The sequence below is a fragment of the Cyprinus carpio genome, chromosome B21 (assembly GCF_018340385.1).
Source record: "Cyprinus carpio isolate SPL01 chromosome B21, ASM1834038v1, whole genome shotgun sequence".
Taxonomy (NCBI): Eukaryota; Metazoa; Chordata; class Actinopteri; order Cypriniformes; family Cyprinidae; genus Cyprinus; species Cyprinus carpio.
In genome coordinates, this window is record NC_056617.1 from 9,983,912 (window position 1) to 10,002,204 (window position 18,293).

The 18,293-nt window shown below is 36.9% G+C and overlaps 1 protein-coding gene across 8 annotated transcripts in view; it reads left to right on the forward strand.

Moving 5' to 3' along the window:
* LOC109088616 (vav 2 guanine nucleotide exchange factor) overlaps positions 1-18,293 on the forward strand; it is a 192,218-nt gene that overhangs the window by 121,748 nt on the left and 52,177 nt on the right. For all 8 annotated transcript variants that reach the window (XM_042748522.1, XM_042748519.1, XM_042748520.1 and 5 more), the window contains exons 3-4: positions 5,899-5,957; positions 16,755-16,823. In XM_042748522.1, the coding sequence (XP_042604456.1) occupies positions 5,899-5,957; positions 16,755-16,823 (128 nt within the window). The remainder of the gene's footprint in view (positions 1-5,898; positions 5,958-16,754; positions 16,824-18,293) is intronic.

Here is an 18,293-nt window from a genome sequence, read left to right on the forward strand (position 1 = left end):
TTAATTTGTGCAATGATAACTAGGGATGCACCGATCCGATATTCGTATTGGGTATCGGCTCCGATACTGCCATTTTTCTTGGATCGGGTATCAGTCAGAGAGGGCCGATCCAAATCAGAGATTTTTTTTTTTTTTCGATTGTGCGAATTATTCTGTGTTACTTCTGAAGCCATATGGTAGCTTAATGTGAGCTACATATGAATATTTAAGTTCTTACATTAAAGTTCACACAAACTCTTTTCTCCGCTGTGGCTGTCAGTCATTCGTTCAAGCCTTTAAACCCTGGTCACGTTCAGTTACGACAGTCAGCTCAGTAAAGCTCTCTCCAAGATCATTCTGTGTTCCCATTATTATACTTGATTTGTAAATATATGTCTATGATTTTGCAAAAAGGACTTTATCTTCTTGCCAGAGTTTAATGTTGGTTTGTTTCTTGCTACCGGGCACAGCCTAGTCACAGCCTGACGCCTTGTTGCTTCAAGCGCATCATTCTGCACACCGGATGCGCACATTGTAAGTGCTTTGTGCTGCACTGTATTTGTTTTGTCCTGTCGTATCTATTATATGTTGTTGCCTTATTAAAAAATATGCTGTACTTTTAAAAGAAATGTATTTTAATTTTATAGTATATACTTATATATAAATACATTCATGAATGTTTTTAATGAATGGATTTTATAATAATACAAATAGGAATGGGTAACATTTTACCATATTTAGTGCAACACTTTTATTTGTTCCCCACAAAATATTGTTTTTCCACTAAATGTTTGGATTTCTAAAATTATTGTGCACTGATTTTTCTAGAATAACTTTTGCTGCCGAATTATCCACTAATCTAGTTTATGATAAATTTTTGTCATATATTATGAATTTACATAGGCCTATATTTTTTTTCATATTTATTGTTTCTTTTATTTTTCTTTATAATGAAGTAGTCTGTATCTAGTAGATTGTGAAATAATGATTATCAGTTCCACACACAGAGATATATAAATTCTACATTTATTTAAATTGGGGGAAAAAAACTACCAGCAATGTTAAGATCATTTATATATATATATATATTGATATGAGTACATTACAATATAACTTTATTAGAATGAGTACATTATTATTTATACAAGATGCAAGCAGTTGAATATTGTACCTGGTGGGGAATGCGCAATGTAAACATGAAACAAATGCCATTACCTATATTGTACTGTGGTACAGTTATGGAGGCCCTTCATTATGCAGAGGTCAACTGCCTGCTCTTCCAGTAGTTAGCAATGTCCCTATAGTATGCATTGACTAATAAACAGCTATAAAAAAATATTGTGGCATATGTATCGTGATATCGTGACTTTGCCGGTGATACACAGCCCTAGTCGTAATGGACAGTGTAACACACTGTCGAACATGTAAACCATTTAATAACAAAATAAACAAACACAAAAGTAAAGCAGCAGATTTTCCTTCCGGAGCGCCTCCGTGGGACTCGAGACCAGTGAGAGGCTGGTGTCACTCATTATCATTAACTCCACGGCTCGGCCCCGCCCCACTTGTAACAGACAGAAATGTCCATTTTTTGGCAGACACAGGATGAAAAGAAATACTCCACTCACTGATGTGGCAGTGTGGTTAGTTTGTAATATTATTAGATACTGTAGTTGATCTGTTTGTTGGAAGAGAAGCTACTGTAGTCTTATTCTGTGTGAAAATGACCACTGATATCCATTTTTCTTGAGTACAGGCACAAGTCTTTCACATCTTCCTTTGTGTTCATACTGAAGCATATGTCGTCCTTTCATGCTCAGGATCCGGAGTGGGTCTTTGGGGCAGCGCCATAGACATTTGGGTCATGGCCCAAGCCCCCCTCCCTCGTGCAGTAGGGTTGACTGTGGAAAATCCCTGCTAAACATGCAGCAGCTGGAGTCCTCGGAGAGGATTCGGCCCCGGCTCAAACTCTATTGCCAGCATGTTCGTCATGTCACCACGTCAGCTGATACACCATGCACATGGAGTCATGACATCACTTCTCAGCTGATGTGAAACAGAAGGCTGTGTTTGTGATTGTGTTTGTTTGTCCTTAGTTTTGTTGGTTAAGCCTGTTTCTGACTTCTTGACAAACTAGACTGACAAACAAATCATGCCCAAATGAAACCAACAAAGAAACACCACCGAAAAAAAATAAAATCTAAAGACATTTAGAAATATTGAATTGTGACATCTAGATGCGTGTCATATCGTAAGGTTGGTCTTAGCCTAGTTTAACAGAGAAAACCAGGGGACTTTTGGTGGTGGATCTGGTGTTTGTGTGTGTGTGGCCAAGTTTATTTTGAATAGTGTGAGTTTGTGCTGGTTGGTGTCCTGTGCTGCTGGGTCCATTTTAGATGAGTGCCAAGACTCAGTCTTACTCACTGCCATCTGTTCACACATCTCCTACCATTCTCAGTTCCCCGCTCAAACTCAGAGACTTACTCAAACTCTCATTTAGAGTGCATTAGTGTAGAATATCACATTTAAACATTTGTTTATATGGCTGTTTTCCCTCATCAGGTTTATTTGGAATCACTTATTCATAAGGTTGATTCAGAGCAGCATGATATAAAGCACTAGCACTTTGCATTATGTCACTATAATCATCTGATCTGTTTGTGATGTTTGCAGCCATCCTCATCTCATTTCCTTTCCCCTCCTTATACTGCTTTAAATGTATTTTGCTAATTCATATTCTATTTCTCATTTCATCTGCTTTTTTGTAATGTCTTGTAGCCTACTGCCATTTTGCATCTTTTACTGCTTCTTGAATCTTCTGCTATTTCTCATATTGCTTTCTACTACTGCTTGTGTCTTCTATTAATCATTTCATCTGCTAATTCTTGTTTTCTGGTTTTCCTATTGTATCTGGTTCAGGGGTGTCTGTACTCACTCCTGAAGAGCCACTGTCCTGCAGAGTTTAACTCCAACTTGCCTCATCACAGTTACCTGGAAGTTTCTTTTCTAGTATGCCTAGCCTAGCATAACCTTGATTAGCTAGTTCAGGTGTGTTTAACTAAACTGGTCTAGTGGCCTTCCAGAAACAGGATTGAACACCCCTCAACTAGTTCTTCTTGTATCTTCTGCTACTTATTATCTACTTCTCATATCGTATTTTGTTTAGTGTATTCTCAGCTAACTCTTCACCTTCATCTAATATTTCTTATATCACCTATTTTTTGTATCATCTACTTTCTTGTCTCTTGTCTTCACTGTTCTCTCCTCGTGGGTATTAACTTTGCTTCCCGTCTGTCTCTTCTCTTCTTGTCTTGTACTACTTCTGTACTCAATTTTTCCTCCTACTACTTTCCGTCTCGTCTCGTCTCATCTCGTCTTGGCCCATCTCTCACCTTGTCATGTCTATTCTTTTGTCGTTGTCTCTCATCTCCTACTTCACCTCTTCTAGATTTGTCTCACCTCATCTCGCCATTCGGTTTTAGTTGTCTCTTCTCTCTTGTCCTCTCCTCTAAGTCATGCTGCGATATGTTGATCTGTTGGACAGGTGGATTTGCCATGTGTTTGTAAACCCTGCACACATAGACACAATGCTGGCGTGTCTTTACCTCAGATAAGTGACTGTATAACATTAGTGAACAATCTACGACTCTCTCTCTCGCTCTCTCTCTCTCTCTCTCTCTCTCTCTCTCTCTCTTTCTCTCTATCGCTGCTATTGTGGGTTATGGACAATATTGTGCTGGTTTGGTGAGGTGATGCATGTTGTGTCCTGACTCTGATCTGACACACCTCTTACACACCGAAGCACTGAGATGAGTGAAAAATCAATATTATGAGACAACAGCGCGAGAGCTGTTGACCTGACCTGAGGGAGAGATGAAGAATGAGAGACGGAGCGATGAAAGTGACTGAGTACAAGAACGAAACGCCGCATTAGAAACACAATCCAGAGAAGAAAAAGCCACAGCTTTGATGGATGAGTCACATATCGTCCCTGCAGGTGATGTGGTGTTGAAGCTCCATGAATATTTAGACACATTAGCAGATGAACACAAGAGCAATACGCCTAACAGCCTAACACATAGACTAATTTAGCTGTATTGATCCCTCAATCATCTGTTCTCCTTCCTGGACGGATTCTGCTTGGTGCAAGCCAGAAAATAGGTGGTAGAATATCTGATCTAATGCATTATGGTCTGTCATTATGTCATTAATCCAGTTTTGTCAGCATTAAGCGAGATATCTTTGAATAGAAATACACAGGCCCACATGCAGTTCCTGCTCTTATTTAGGTGAGAAATTCTGTGGATTAAATTTGAGAACAAAATGTAAGTACTACAAATTTTGTTAGTAGCTGAAAACATGATCAAATTAGCCATATTTTTTCATAAACACTCAAGGGCTGAGCATAATGTATAATTTTGCGAATGACAGGTATTGCAGTTCTGCAGAAATGTGCTGAGTTGTTTTTGGAGCCACAGATTCTGTGTGGACATTTAATGCATATAAAGGATTTTAGCATTATATGATAAAAGTGCTACTACAGACTGGCTGTTTGTTGTTAGAGAGCTTGTACATCCTTTACTAAAGCTCACTGTCATTTATTGCTGCAGGGGTATAAAATGTTTTATTTTTAATTAATTGTTCAAACCTGTTACTGATTTATTGGTAGTTTCCCTGCTATATTTTCTCATATATCAACTATTACCTATACTAAAAACCTTAAGCTCCACACACATCTGCACAGAATGTTTTGCTCTGATGGAGGAGCAACTAGTGTCACCATGGCAGCAGGCAAGGCAAGCTGAAAACAAGCCCATGAGCATTTAATGAAGCGACACGGCACCATCTTCACTTTTGCATATGCACATGTGCTTTCCTGTTTGTGTGTGTGTGTGTGTGTGTGTGTGTGTGTGTGTGTGTGTGTGTGTGTGTGTGTGTGTGTGTGTGGCTTCTGCATTACACATTTGAGACCCTCTAGCGCACCATCTGGAAGCCTCTAGAAGGGCCACCAATAAGCTTACTCGCATGTGACTCTCGACTGGCATTAAATCAGTGTAAATACCGCACACGTTTAACCCTGTTACCCGACACTAATGCAGCTGGGGAGAGGAGGAGCCTTCACAGATCTGTGAAAAGCGCTTCATGTCTGTGATTTCATTGGAGCGTTTCATGCCAAATGTCCGTTAATATCGGCATTAATGGAGTACTGTGATCCGTGAGTGCACACAACCTGCACCACCAAAGCCCATCATAAAAACACAAGATACTCTGTATTGTTGCAAATAATTATTAGTGGCATCACTTATTTTTTTTTTTTTTTTTTTTTTTTACAATTCTTAAGCATTATACTTATACTGTGAAGCTGTATCACAGAATGTATGCTATGAACCAAAAAATGCCCTGTTGTACTGACTTTTGTGGATTTGTGTTGTTTTTTTTTTATTTCTTGCAATTCAATACAATACAATTGACATTACTTTTTATATTTCATTGCTGTTAATGCAAATAGTATTTTTTCTTTAGTTTTTGTTCTCCCACACACTTACAGAATTAAAAATAACCAAAAATTCGAAATAAAAACTAAATTGAACATTGAGCGTGATTTATAATTTTTTCATTGTTATGTAAAATGCTATGACAAAATATGTCTGTTTTAATCAGGTTATTTTATTTAAAAAAAATAAAAAATCAAGGAGCTGGACTTTTTTTAGATAATTTTAGTAAATGTAGAACTATTTAAAACACCTGGCAGCTACAAGACACCTTAAAATTGTGATACCATGTTTTGCACCTTTCAGAAAACGTTACAATCGATTGACTTATGTTGAACTTGACATGTTTTAAATCTAGTAGATTTTTCTGTAATTTGCTTCAAGTGACATTTCTTTGGCTAACTCAAACCTTCTCTTGTTCTCACAGGTGATCTCTGCGCTGTCCAGAATCTCCCACAACAGCATTGCACAGATCAAAGGCATCAGGTAACTGCCTTCCTCCACACATGGTGATTGTGTTTCCTTTCAGTCGTGGTGTGTCTCGAGTCTTGAGGGATCTTTCACAGCACTCTCTCGGGCTGCACCTTTTATGTGGCTCCATTCAAAGGGCCTGGAAGGGAGAAGCAGTTGGCACAGACTGCCGCATATGTGTGAAAGCTGTGGGCCAAAACCTGTGAAGTGTGTGGTTGTCGCTCCCCTCAGGTGTTTTAGCGAGGAGGGAACCTGCCTCCCTGCTTTATAGGCGACTTGGATCACTTCCTGTCTCATTATTTGTGCAGTCCATTCGCCCCGCTCCACAAATAAAGCCTTTTATCCAACGGGGTAATGAGCTGATGGAGAGAGCCATTAGGCATTTTGCCAGAGTGGGACGGAGGCGAGACAGGTCTACCATTAGTCGGTGCAGCGTAACCGACGGAGGGGTACCTAAATCACTTCCTGTCCTCACCGGGCACACTGCTGCAGAGAGATGGCCAAAATACTGCCTGTTGATTTGTCAAAGTCAGGACTCAGTCATTGAAAGTTGAAGAATAAAATGATTCTCCATTGTAAATGTTGTCTGATGTCAAATTTGCACCCTGGGCAAGTCTTCTGTACAAGCCATTTTAAGTGCACTGGTTTTTGTGAGTTTGCATACTTTCTTGACTGTATGGAGGAAGCAATGAAAGGCGGCTTTGTTTTTATCGATGCCGTGGCGTGTGTCTCAGCTTTGAGGGGGGGGAACAGCATGCCTCTTTAGTGGTTAGGCCGCCGTAACCCATATTTCTTTAAAAAGTACTTAATTTCAGTCTATTGTTGGTGGTGTGTTTTACAGTTTTGTGGTGTAGAATGTAGGATGCATAAAAATGCTGTCTGTTTTATTTCCTCACAAAGTAAAAAAAATGTCTCAGTCTTGTTTGGGAACATTCCTTGCACACCCTTTTGGATTTGGTTTAAAGCTGCACGCGGATGTTTTTCTAGACAGAGCTTAAAATTCAGCCAAATTCCAGCACGCAAACTGCTAATCAATATTCCACAAGACTGGATTTCAGAGTTACAGTTTGGCTGCATTGGTTTGTAAATGAAAGACCCTAGGGCGAGACGCCTCTGTAGGATCTTTTTGCCTTTTGACCTCTCGGCTAGATTGGTTAATGGTTATTCTCAATGCCTGTTAATTAATTAGCCATCAAAAGACACAGAGTGCCATTTCACAGAAGGGAACTGTGACATTACACACACAACATTTTTTTTTGTTACTATTGCTGTTTTTTTTTTTTCAGCCGTGATCACGTGCTTGTCCTCTGAGCTTTGAGTTCTAGCCAGTGATCGGAACACAAAAACATTACTCTGTATTTATTGTTCAAATGTAGCTTGTTTACTATTGCACACCAGACTGTTTTAAGCACACCATTAGATGTAAACCACTGCTTTTACATATGGAGGTCCCGCTTCTATAATAAGGTCTTTTACTGAGTAGCAGGAACAAGGAAGGGCAAAGTGTAAGTCATTCATCATGTTTTCGCTCTGTAGTGCAGCACCTGTTGACGTGATCTCTAGTTTCTCCTTTCTTAGCATGGTGTGTATCTAAACCACTGCTCTTTTAGATTCTGCTTATATTGTATGGTTTGTTACATGTGAGTGTAGTTATGTTTCTCACAGTCTATGAGTCCAATAATCCTCCTTTTACTGTATTTTAGGGCAGAAATGCTGTTTCTACATAAAACATATATGTTTACCTTTAATTCATACTGTAGTGCTTTGTTCAGCACCAGGAACACAGTAGCTCTACTGTCTGTTGACTCCCCATTTTCCTCTGACTGAAATTAAACTTCATAAGTGACTTATTTGGAACAGTCTGCATAGACCGGAACTCTGTGCATCATGCAAATAACACACAAGAGACTTGTCTCTTTTCACAAGAGACTTGAATGCTTCAGTAAGCGTATATAAATATATATAGTAAGTACTTGTTTGAATTCTGCCTGCAGAATCAGCTTTCTAAGTTTTGGACTAGAGCTATTGTATCCTGATTGCTTAGGCCAGATTGTAGGTTGTTTGTGTGTATTAGGGCTGTGCAATTAATCAAATTCGATTGTCATGCGCATCTCGTCAGTAAAGCTGGTCCTGTGATGAGTAGTAAAGCTCCATCACCTGCTTTTGGATTGAGCGGCATTCACTACACAGAGCCAAGGTTCCCTGACAATTAGTCAATATCGCGTTATCGCATTCGATTTCGAACACGATATTGCCTAGCTTGTCAGTAAACTTCTGCTCTGTGTAGCAAATGTCATGATGCTCTTTTTTCCTGCTGTGTTATTTTTTGACATTTGAGTTATTTTTATTTTTAGCATTTTTGATTGCCAAAGAATTTTAAGCATAAAAGAAAAACCATACAAAAATAAGGTTGTTAACAATGGTACAATTAGGGATGTAACGATTCACTCAACTCACGATTCGATTCGATTCATGATTTTGATTTTACGACTCGATTCGATTCACGATTTTATTTTATTTTTCAAACAAAATTTAATAAGCAAAACAAAATTTTAAGATAAATTATAAATTAAATGTGTCCTTTTATTATTGCTTTGACAAAATGCTGCACATTTCTTTGTGAAATTTAAATGTAACTATAATAATATGCTAATATAGCACTTGCATATTATTGCTCTATTGTTGGTTTTGATTGCTTCTTTTGTCCTCATAATGTAAACATAATGTAACACAATGTAAATGTAAATAACAAAACTAAATAGAAAATTTAAAACAAGCCCCAAATCAAATAAATAACACAAATAAAATAAATCTCTTAATATAAACAAAATAAGGCTTTGTCTGTGTTCTTTCCATTTAAAATTAGAGGGAACCACTGCATTTTAATCATGATCCAAACAAAGATGCTGCATACATGCAACATGAGCCATTTTTACTCTAAATTAGATTGTATAATTTCGAAATTTTAAAGCAAAAACAGAATGGTTTGACTTCAGTTTTGTGAAGCTATACATAAAAATATAATAATAAATATTATAATTTTTTTATTATAATAAAAAAAAAGATTCACTTTCTGACAGCAGGTGGCACTTAAAGCGTTTCATTGGTTTCTGCTGTAAACAAAACAGCACTTTTCTTTTTTATTTTTTTTTTACAGCGCTGCACATATGAACTTTAATATGCATTATACAGAGGATGAAAAGAAATAGAACCATCTAAACTCTTCTAAAGACAGTAAGTTCGCCTCAGACATGCATTCATATAAACTCCTACCCCTAAATGAATCACGATTGCTTTAGCATCTCAACCGATTTGAATCGTCACATATTTGAATTGATTTTCAGCCGGCTCGCGGTTAATCATTACATCCCTGGGTACAATTGTAAATAAAACTTATTTTAACTGAAAATAAGTTTCAAAATTAAATAAATATATATATATATATATATATACATACATACATAAATGTGTGCATCTACAGGATGTCGCTCACTCACATGCATAATGCCATACTGTACACTTTAAATATGCAGTAGCTACATCGACTAATGTACATAACAGCCAGTCATGCCCAATTCACCTTGACCTGTTTACACATGTAAGATGATTGCTGTGCATTATGAATGCATACACACACACATTGCATGAAAGACGGTGTTGTCATGTCTTATACAGAGACAAGCATAACAGAGGAATGGGAGAAAGCATAATATACAAAACACAAATGGTTTAGCTCCTGGTGTTTGATAGAAGAAAGAAATTTCAGAGCAGATTGAAGCGGCTTGTAAGCATCAGATAAACCTCTGCATCCACTCAACTTTCTGCTTTATTGATTCCTCTGGTGAAACACACTGCTCTTCTATGCAACGGGAAAGTGCTGTGTCTCACTCAGTCTTTATCAAGTCCTGAGAGAAAACCAGAGTCTGCTGGTGGAGTGATCAGATGGATGCTCTCTTCTGATCATCCCTCCAGTGATGCTCTGGGCTGCTTTGGATACAGAGGAATAACTGAGCTCCTGTGTCTTTTAGAATATCAATATAATCAAATGCTTGCAGTTTTTTCAGGTGATGAGAAATCAAAGTTATTACTACTGAGAGAAAAAATAGGAGATATTAAGGAAGATTTTAGTCTGTAAATTAGAATTAAATTTAGCAGAATTTAAAATGTAGTATTTTATTTTTTAAGAAATTAAAATTTAGCATATTTTAAACATATTTCTAGTCATCCTGTTTCACAACAGTGCATGTTATTTAAAAAAAGTTCATCTCATAACCTCTTATTTGATCCATCTCTATAAAGCATTTTGTGAACAAATAGGTTATGATTCAGTAATAATGTAACCTGCAGAAAGAAAAATCTAATTGAGTGTATTTATTTATTTGTATGACAGAAATTGTGCAAAATAAATGATTCAATTAATAAAATATAAATGTTTATTTAAAAAAATATTAAATAATCACTGAAAATCTAATTTAATTGAACACCAAGGTTAATTGCTGTATAATTTGTTAAAAAAAACACTCAAATTATCTTAACCAACACACTTGTATATAAACAGTAATGTTACAGTCTGTAAATGTGATGTTTAGTTATATAGACTCTTTCAGCATGAATGAGGAGCTTTAGCTGGTTTTGTAATCATACTGCAGTATGTTTTCTAATCTTGTGAAATCTAATAGAAAATGAATCAGTTTCACTTTTTTTTTCCCCTCTGTACATCTTTCGTTCACTTCATGGAACCAACTGCTGAACGCTTCAGATGTTTCAATATTCTTCAAGCTCTTCTGAGCCGTCGCTCTCGGAATAGAGAGCAGATATCTGTTTCTGTGAGATAAAAACCCAGGGATACTGTTTGCTTGGACATAATCTAAATTGGAAAGAGACTGATGTGTCTGCCAAATCCAATTAAAGCGAGTATTGGCCTGATGTGTTTCAGGCTGTAATCACTGAGGGATGGGAGCAGCTTTCATATTATTCTGATTTCTAATGATCAGGTTTGTAACAGCTCCTGAGTTTGTGTGTGGGTGAGTTTTCCTGTGTATGTGTCTGTGCATTAGTGTTTGGTTTTTTTTTTGGATTGTCAATGCAGTGTCTATGTTTACGCTGTTAATGATGCCTGAGGGTTTATTAAGAAGTGAATGGTTTTGGCTAAAACAAAGACTCTTAATTGATCCTATGTGAATGTTTGGTGTCAACTAATTAAGCACACCACAGTAGGGTATTGTAACGTGATCTCTATTTAGCACACACCTGCACCAAAAGTTGGATCATGTGAACAAATTACTGCATGATAGATAGATGGATGGATTGATTTTTGTCCTTATCTCTTTTTGAAACTGAATATATTATATACTCACTGATCAGTTTACAGCATTTAGGGTCATATGATTTCCGCAATGCGATGAGATCCAGTCATAAAACCAAAATTTACTGTATAATGCGGGATGTCACAGAATTTACCAAATTTAACCTCACAGCAACCCATAAAGATAAAAATTTGGTTTTACTTGAAGGAATTGTGACAGAAATATTACTTAATGTAATGATAGTACTACTACTATTAATAATAAAGTTATCATTAAAACATTATTTTAAAGGAATATTTAGCACAAAAATATAAAAAATTTAAATACACAACACAGTATTTCTGTAAAAAAAATAAATGAATAAAATAATAAATTATTATTTTCCCCTAAAATCAATTAGATAGAGATGCTTTTGATTATTAATATTTAATTAAACTATTAAAATGGATTCTAGTAAATTAATTGAAAACAGAATTTAGTAAAAAAAAAAAAAAAAAGTGAATTTACAGGGAATTTTTTTTTGTAAGGCATTTAAATGTAATGTAAATTTTGTTAAACTGTTAATAAATTTCTGTTTAATATAATAAAATCTCAACATTTTTATTAATTACACATGCATTTTGATTTGCAAAAAAATGCCCCTGTAAGTGTTTTTGTCTCATATTTATATCATATGTTAAGCGATATTAACGTTACACGAGCAGCAAGAGGAATAGGCCTATCACACAAGTGCTGTTTGTCTCCAGTATCACGAGTTTGAATGTGATTTTATACAACAGTTCAGTAAATAAGAAACTGATATTGTGTTATATTTTAAACCCAATATTATGTGTTTTGCTCAATTTTGCAGAGAAGATATTACCTTTAAACCCATAGCAGAATTGTTGTGCATCTCAGAGCAACACAGCGGTGTTTAGTTTCTGAATGAATTCCGTTTTGAAAGAATCAAGTGAATCAATTATTCAAAGGCCCATAGAGAGAGCCGTTTACTTCATTCCTGGATGAATCAGCCATTTGAATGAATCATGAAGGCATTTACCGCCACCTCCTGGCAGACTTAGTTTCTTATTTAGAGTATAATTTCATTAAAAAAAAAAAAAAAAAAAGGGATTGTTCACCCCCAAAAAATTAAATTCTGATTCTAATTAATTAGATTAACATTTTTAATCGACTGACAGCCCTAATAAAATGTAATGTATCCATTAAAACAGAGCCTAGAAAAGTGTAAACGGGGGGAAAAAAAGGAATCTAGAAAAATTAAAACACACACAAAAAAATGGAATCTAGAAAAATTTAAATGCAAAAAATGGGATTCATAGGGCCCTAGGAATTTAACAGTTTAGATGAGGAAACTCGTGATAAATTCAAACTGTAATAAATTATATCTCAAAATGCTCATAAATGCTGGAAAATCCCAGAGATACAGTAACTAGCAAACTGTTGGTTTACCGTTGATTTGACAGGAGATGCAGGAATGGAAACAGTGTTTAATTCACATGATTAATTAGTGTGACATTTGTGAGCAGGTTTAACCTTCTTTTATTATAAGCACATCTGTAGCAGATGAGGAGGAATTCCTTTTGAACCGAGATGTTTAATTAGCGATTCATTTGATGAAGCCTTGTAAGCAGGCTAATTATTTTGCTATCAGCAATTATTCCATCATGCGATACAGCATCTTTGTCTTATGAGTTCAGCGTGGTGATAGTCGCTCATCAAAATACATCTGAGTGAAACATTTATGCTTTCACCTCAAAGACATAATGCATCCATTTGGAGGTTGTTTTCCTGCCAACAATGACTGTGATGCATTGTAATAAGGAAATAAAAGATGAGGCCACCATCTACAATTGAGCTTGTCATGGTGAAGTTTTGAAATGTTTTTACCTTTGATTGCATGTCCTTAGGTGGTCCTCTAAGTGCATGCTTGAACACAACCCACAGAGTAAATCATACCACTCTATTCATGTCTATTTTTATATTGCACGTGCATGTGCATTTATTTGACATATATACATCCATATGGTGTGTATTTGTCTATAGGGCTGACTGGCAGCAGCTTTAACGTTAAATGTAATAGTGATGTGCTCTGTTAGCTGTCAGAGATCATCTCTTTCTCTCTCTCTCTCTCTCTCTCTCTCTCTTCTCTGTCCATCAGAAGGCATAGCATCCTTGAGTGTCGTGTTGTTGGGATGTGTGAGGTGAGGAGTTGGTCACATTGTAAGGGTGTATGTGTGTTTATTAGTCTGCTATTGTGTGGGCGGGGATGTCCGATGTCAGCATTGGTTAAGTAAGGGGGCTCTTTGTGCGCCTGACCTCAAAAAAATAATAAATTAAAAAAGCACAAGTGACAGTTTGCTTAGATCATGCGTTAAAGCCAGCTAGTAATATGACTCAAGGTCACAGCCTTTCCTACCCTATAGCTCTATATTTCTCTCTCTCTCCTTTTCTCCTTCCATCACTGCTGTTTGACAGCTCCGTAGGGACAGGAATACAGCGTAGTTATGATTGAAGAGATGGCCCTCTGTCAACATGAGGTTGAACTTGATTTTTATATTTTCTGAAGAAAATGCCAAATGTCCTTGCCTGTGCGTAACTCATTGGAAGCGTCAGTGATCCTCCAGGGGGGCGCAAGATAACTTAAAATATAATAAATTAACAAATTTTATGATTAATATGTGAAATAATTTAAATATATATGAAAAAACAGCCACTCTCTTGTAGGCCTATGTATTCTATGATATTCTGTGTTTCGGAACAGCTCAAGCTGTTTTGTGCTGTGTGAAATAGCCTACAAACTAAATGGCAGCTCAGAAATGCTGTATGAGCATATACGCAAACTACAGCTCGCAGCTAGATAAAAGAAGCCAGTGTTGCGCGATGGATGACGATTGTTATCTAGGTTAAGATGATTACAGTGACATACAGAAGTAACATTCAGCACACGTGTGTCTGTTATTATTGATGCTCAAATGAATGTGTGCTCTTGCCATACTGATCACTATAACATTATATTTCTACTTGAACACAGTTCAGTATATTCCCAACGCGAAGGCTGAGGTTCCTTTTTACAGCTTTTAATGCACTCATGGACACGGACATCAACACCAACACCATTGTACTAAATTAACAGGACGAATTGATAACAAACATCAGTCACACATTAAATTACACAGAAAACATCCATACGGCTTTAAACTCGTAAATGTTTCCATTTTTCATTTGGCATGTTTAGTGATTCTGAATGGATCTGTATAGTAGTTTATATGCAGTCCTTTGGCATCTCTCTGTGGTCTTGTTTGGTATGGCAGGTTGACTTATTTGTTAAAGTTACTGTATTTGAGAGTGATGTATTGTAAGTTGAGATTTAAGTTGTAAAGAATATCTGCAGTGACATTTTTGCAAAGTATGTTTGAACACAGAATGTTTAAATCTATCTTAAAAGAGCGAAAGTGTCGGGAATGACAATTTGTCGTAAGGCAATTTTTCATTTTTAGTTTGTTTGAGTTTTCCCTCTTTTTCTCGATTTCCTTCACTTTTAAGTAGCTTAAAAGCACCGTGCGCATTTTACTTTTGCTTCCAAACTAGCAGCAATTCGGTGTCAATTGCTTGAATTCAATTCAAACAACAACAAAATACATCTTCAAACTCAACTTAGCATATATATAAATGAAAGAACTTTTATTAACAAAATAATTCAAAATACATCATTATGTAGGCTAGGCCTAATATAACATAACAAATAACTTACACAAAGTTTAAATAGGTATACAAAACTGAAAATCAGGAAACATTGTGGAACCAAGTAAATAAGAAATGTAGAGCGTTTATTAGCAAAATAAATAAGAAAGCTTGGAGGCACGCCATACACCTTGATGTCAAATAAAATAAATAAATTACACAAAGTTTATAAATAAAGTAAAAATCACCAAACATTGTGTAACCAATTTAATAAGAAACAAATGTTTACAAAAACTTCCAAAATCACCTTAAATAAATGCCAAAAATCAATGGGCTTTTCAAAATCCAAAATATTGCCAAACAGGAGCTTTTGCATTTCGTAAATCATCTGCCATCGTCTTGTCTTTCTCACCTCACTCTTTTTGTCAGTCAGCTCCACCCACTCTCCTCACATGATAAATAAAATCCAATCTGTGATGGACAGTCGTTCGTCACGCTGCATTGAGCAGCCGCTTTAAGTTTTTAATTGTTGTGTCTGTTCTCTAACTGAATTTTTATTACTATAAAAAAATCAAAACAATGGTCGGGGACGGTGCCACTGTGGGCAAGTGATGTAACCGGTGTTGTGACTTAATTACGGTATCACCGCCAACACCATCTATCCCAGCAAGCCTAGCATGAAGGCCAACTAGTGTCACCCTTTTGAATACAGAATTATTGAGCATATACACTAGTCAGCATTTGAAGTGGATCAAAACCTTTCATCAAAGTTGTCCTAAAACCTAAATGCATTCTTGTTTTAGGACAACTTTAATTAACTCTTTTGATCTACTTCAAATGTTGACTACTGTATAAGATAAAATCTATTCTTTTTGGTTTCTAGGGTATTTGTTAGGGTGGTTGCTGGACTATTCTGGATAGTTGCTTGGAGGATGCTTGGGTTTCTGGTTTATTTGAATCTCTAATAATCAGCCATAGTAGAAAACACATTTTTATGGAAATGATGCTGCATAAAAGCCTGTGTTGTGCCATTTACGGTCTGACGAATGTGGCATACTAAATGCATATATAGCTCATTTCATTTCACACAAGAGCAGCGACAGCAGCTAAGTTAAGAATTGGTTCTTTCCAGTCATGAAGAGCTCCATAAAGCCATGATGTTTTGTGTTAGGTAGAAAGTCTGCATTATTCAAAGGTGTGAATCACGTCTATTAAATTGTAGTGACTTTGAGGCATACCCTATACACACTAAAGCCAAAGTGACAAGGCTTGCCTCAAAATCACTTTATTTTCCATGCCTCATGTTTTCTGCATGCCGCACAGCACCTTTTGCCCCACATAATATGTGAGATTAGGTGATTTGATGAGATCTCTGGAGGAAGAGCCATGCCATTAATCGAATAATTGATCAGTTCTCCATTTGCAGCTTTCTAATTGGCCGGTGAATGTTCGTGAGGCCTGGATTTAAAACCCCAGTGGGTCGGCTCTCTGAGGAGTCTAGAGTCTGACCTGCAGTTATTAAGAAAAGGGCTGAAGTGTTTGCGTTTAGGTGTCTCTGTCAAACTGCAATAGCCTATGTCATTCAGTCCTGCCACAGCCTTTTCACTGTGCCAGCTGTATTCTGTCAGAAATCAGATAAATGCCTTTGAAACATCTGTCATATTGTTACAAACGTCAATCACGGAGGAGGTGGAAGGCTCATGAATAAACCCACCTGTTGAATTATGGATGTTATAGCAGTCAATCGTGCTATATTCTTTCCTTCTCTGTGTGCGGTGGCTAATGCTCTCTTTCTCATCTCTTCTCTCTCTCTCTCTCTCCCCAGGCCCTTTCCATCAGAGGACACAGCGCTGAATGAAGATGATGTGTACCGGAGCTTGGAGGAGCTGGCAGAGTAAGTGTTTTAAATCATAGACACAGAATATAATGGCAAGGAATAAATAGTCTCTCATTTTAACTGTTCATGGTGTATTTTCAGTTCACTGGCTATTAGGGTTCCTTGAGGTGTGGTCACATTTCAGTGAAATTTTGAATGGGCAAAAAAGATTCATTGTTTATTATCAATAGTGTAGAGGGGTAAGATGTCACTTTCAAACCAAGAAGCTTCCTGTTGGTCAGCACAGCAATTTTGTTACCAATGTGAATGAGCATTATCTGCATGGGGAACATTTTTGCTAAACTGGACACTTGGATTTCTATTGAAATGACTACAAAATTGTACACAGCGCAAGAAACTGTAAATGTGACCACACCTTTTTAAAATGTACTCTCCTAAGGTCACACATATGTTCCATCATATAGTACTTGATATTTTTCTCAGCCGTGATCGGCCTGAACCAACAAAATTAGTTTGTGATCACTAGATAAGCATTAGGATTGTTTTTTATGTTTTCTGAAATGTATTTAAATTTGTATGTCAGTATAATCCTTGGAATTAATTTGATTTAAAAATGATACTTTATAGTGTGATAATGCCATGAGTAATCAAAATGTCCTGGGATTTATATGCATTAAATGCAATCAGTGCTTTAGTTTCCAAGCTCTTATGTGCCCACTTGAGGAAGACACAATCAAGACAAAGTCAGAAGTAGCAATACTCAAGTTGAAATTTCCTGCTTCCAACCTCTAAGCATTAGAGTCATGCTACTTCAAATTCTCTGACCTCCTCCTGAAATACAATGGACCATTGCTATATTTGTTGGCATCTTGGAAATCGCCAAATGATGAAGTCATTGAATTTGCCCAGGCTGACCTGAAGTTGCATGTCCAAGAGTGCTGTTCCAGTGATTATTTTAGGTGACTAGGACGTGGTAGAATTCCAATTTCAGTGTTTATGGAGTGCTGCATTTATTAGTTAACTAACTGAATGCAACTGGAATGGAATTAAATTATTTATTAGTCACATCTGCACCCCACCCTCCTAGTCTCTGACTGGTCCAGTAACCCTGGTACAAATACCCAGGTTGTTAAAGCTCTTCCGGTTACCATGGCAATGCCATGCCATGCTCGGAGCGTGGCAGAATGACAGTGTGGGCGTTAAGTGGAGTGAGGGAGAATGAGGGAGGGGGTCGTGACAGTGGTGACAGCCCTGATTCCTCGCTGATTAATTGTGAATAATTAGGCAGCTGGGTGGATAGGTGTCATTCATCAGAGGAGGACGGCGTGACACAAGCGTGTGAGTGCAGGCTGCATACATTAAACCTCTCACAGTGCCTGTTACAAACTTCTGTGGAGCTGTAAATGGGGATAAGCTTATGTCAGACCTCAACAGTCTCCATTAAATAGCAGCCCAAAGAAACATATCCTGTGTGTTTGTTGTTTTGAGCTATTATAAAGTGAGGGAAGACAATCAGTGCAAATAAAA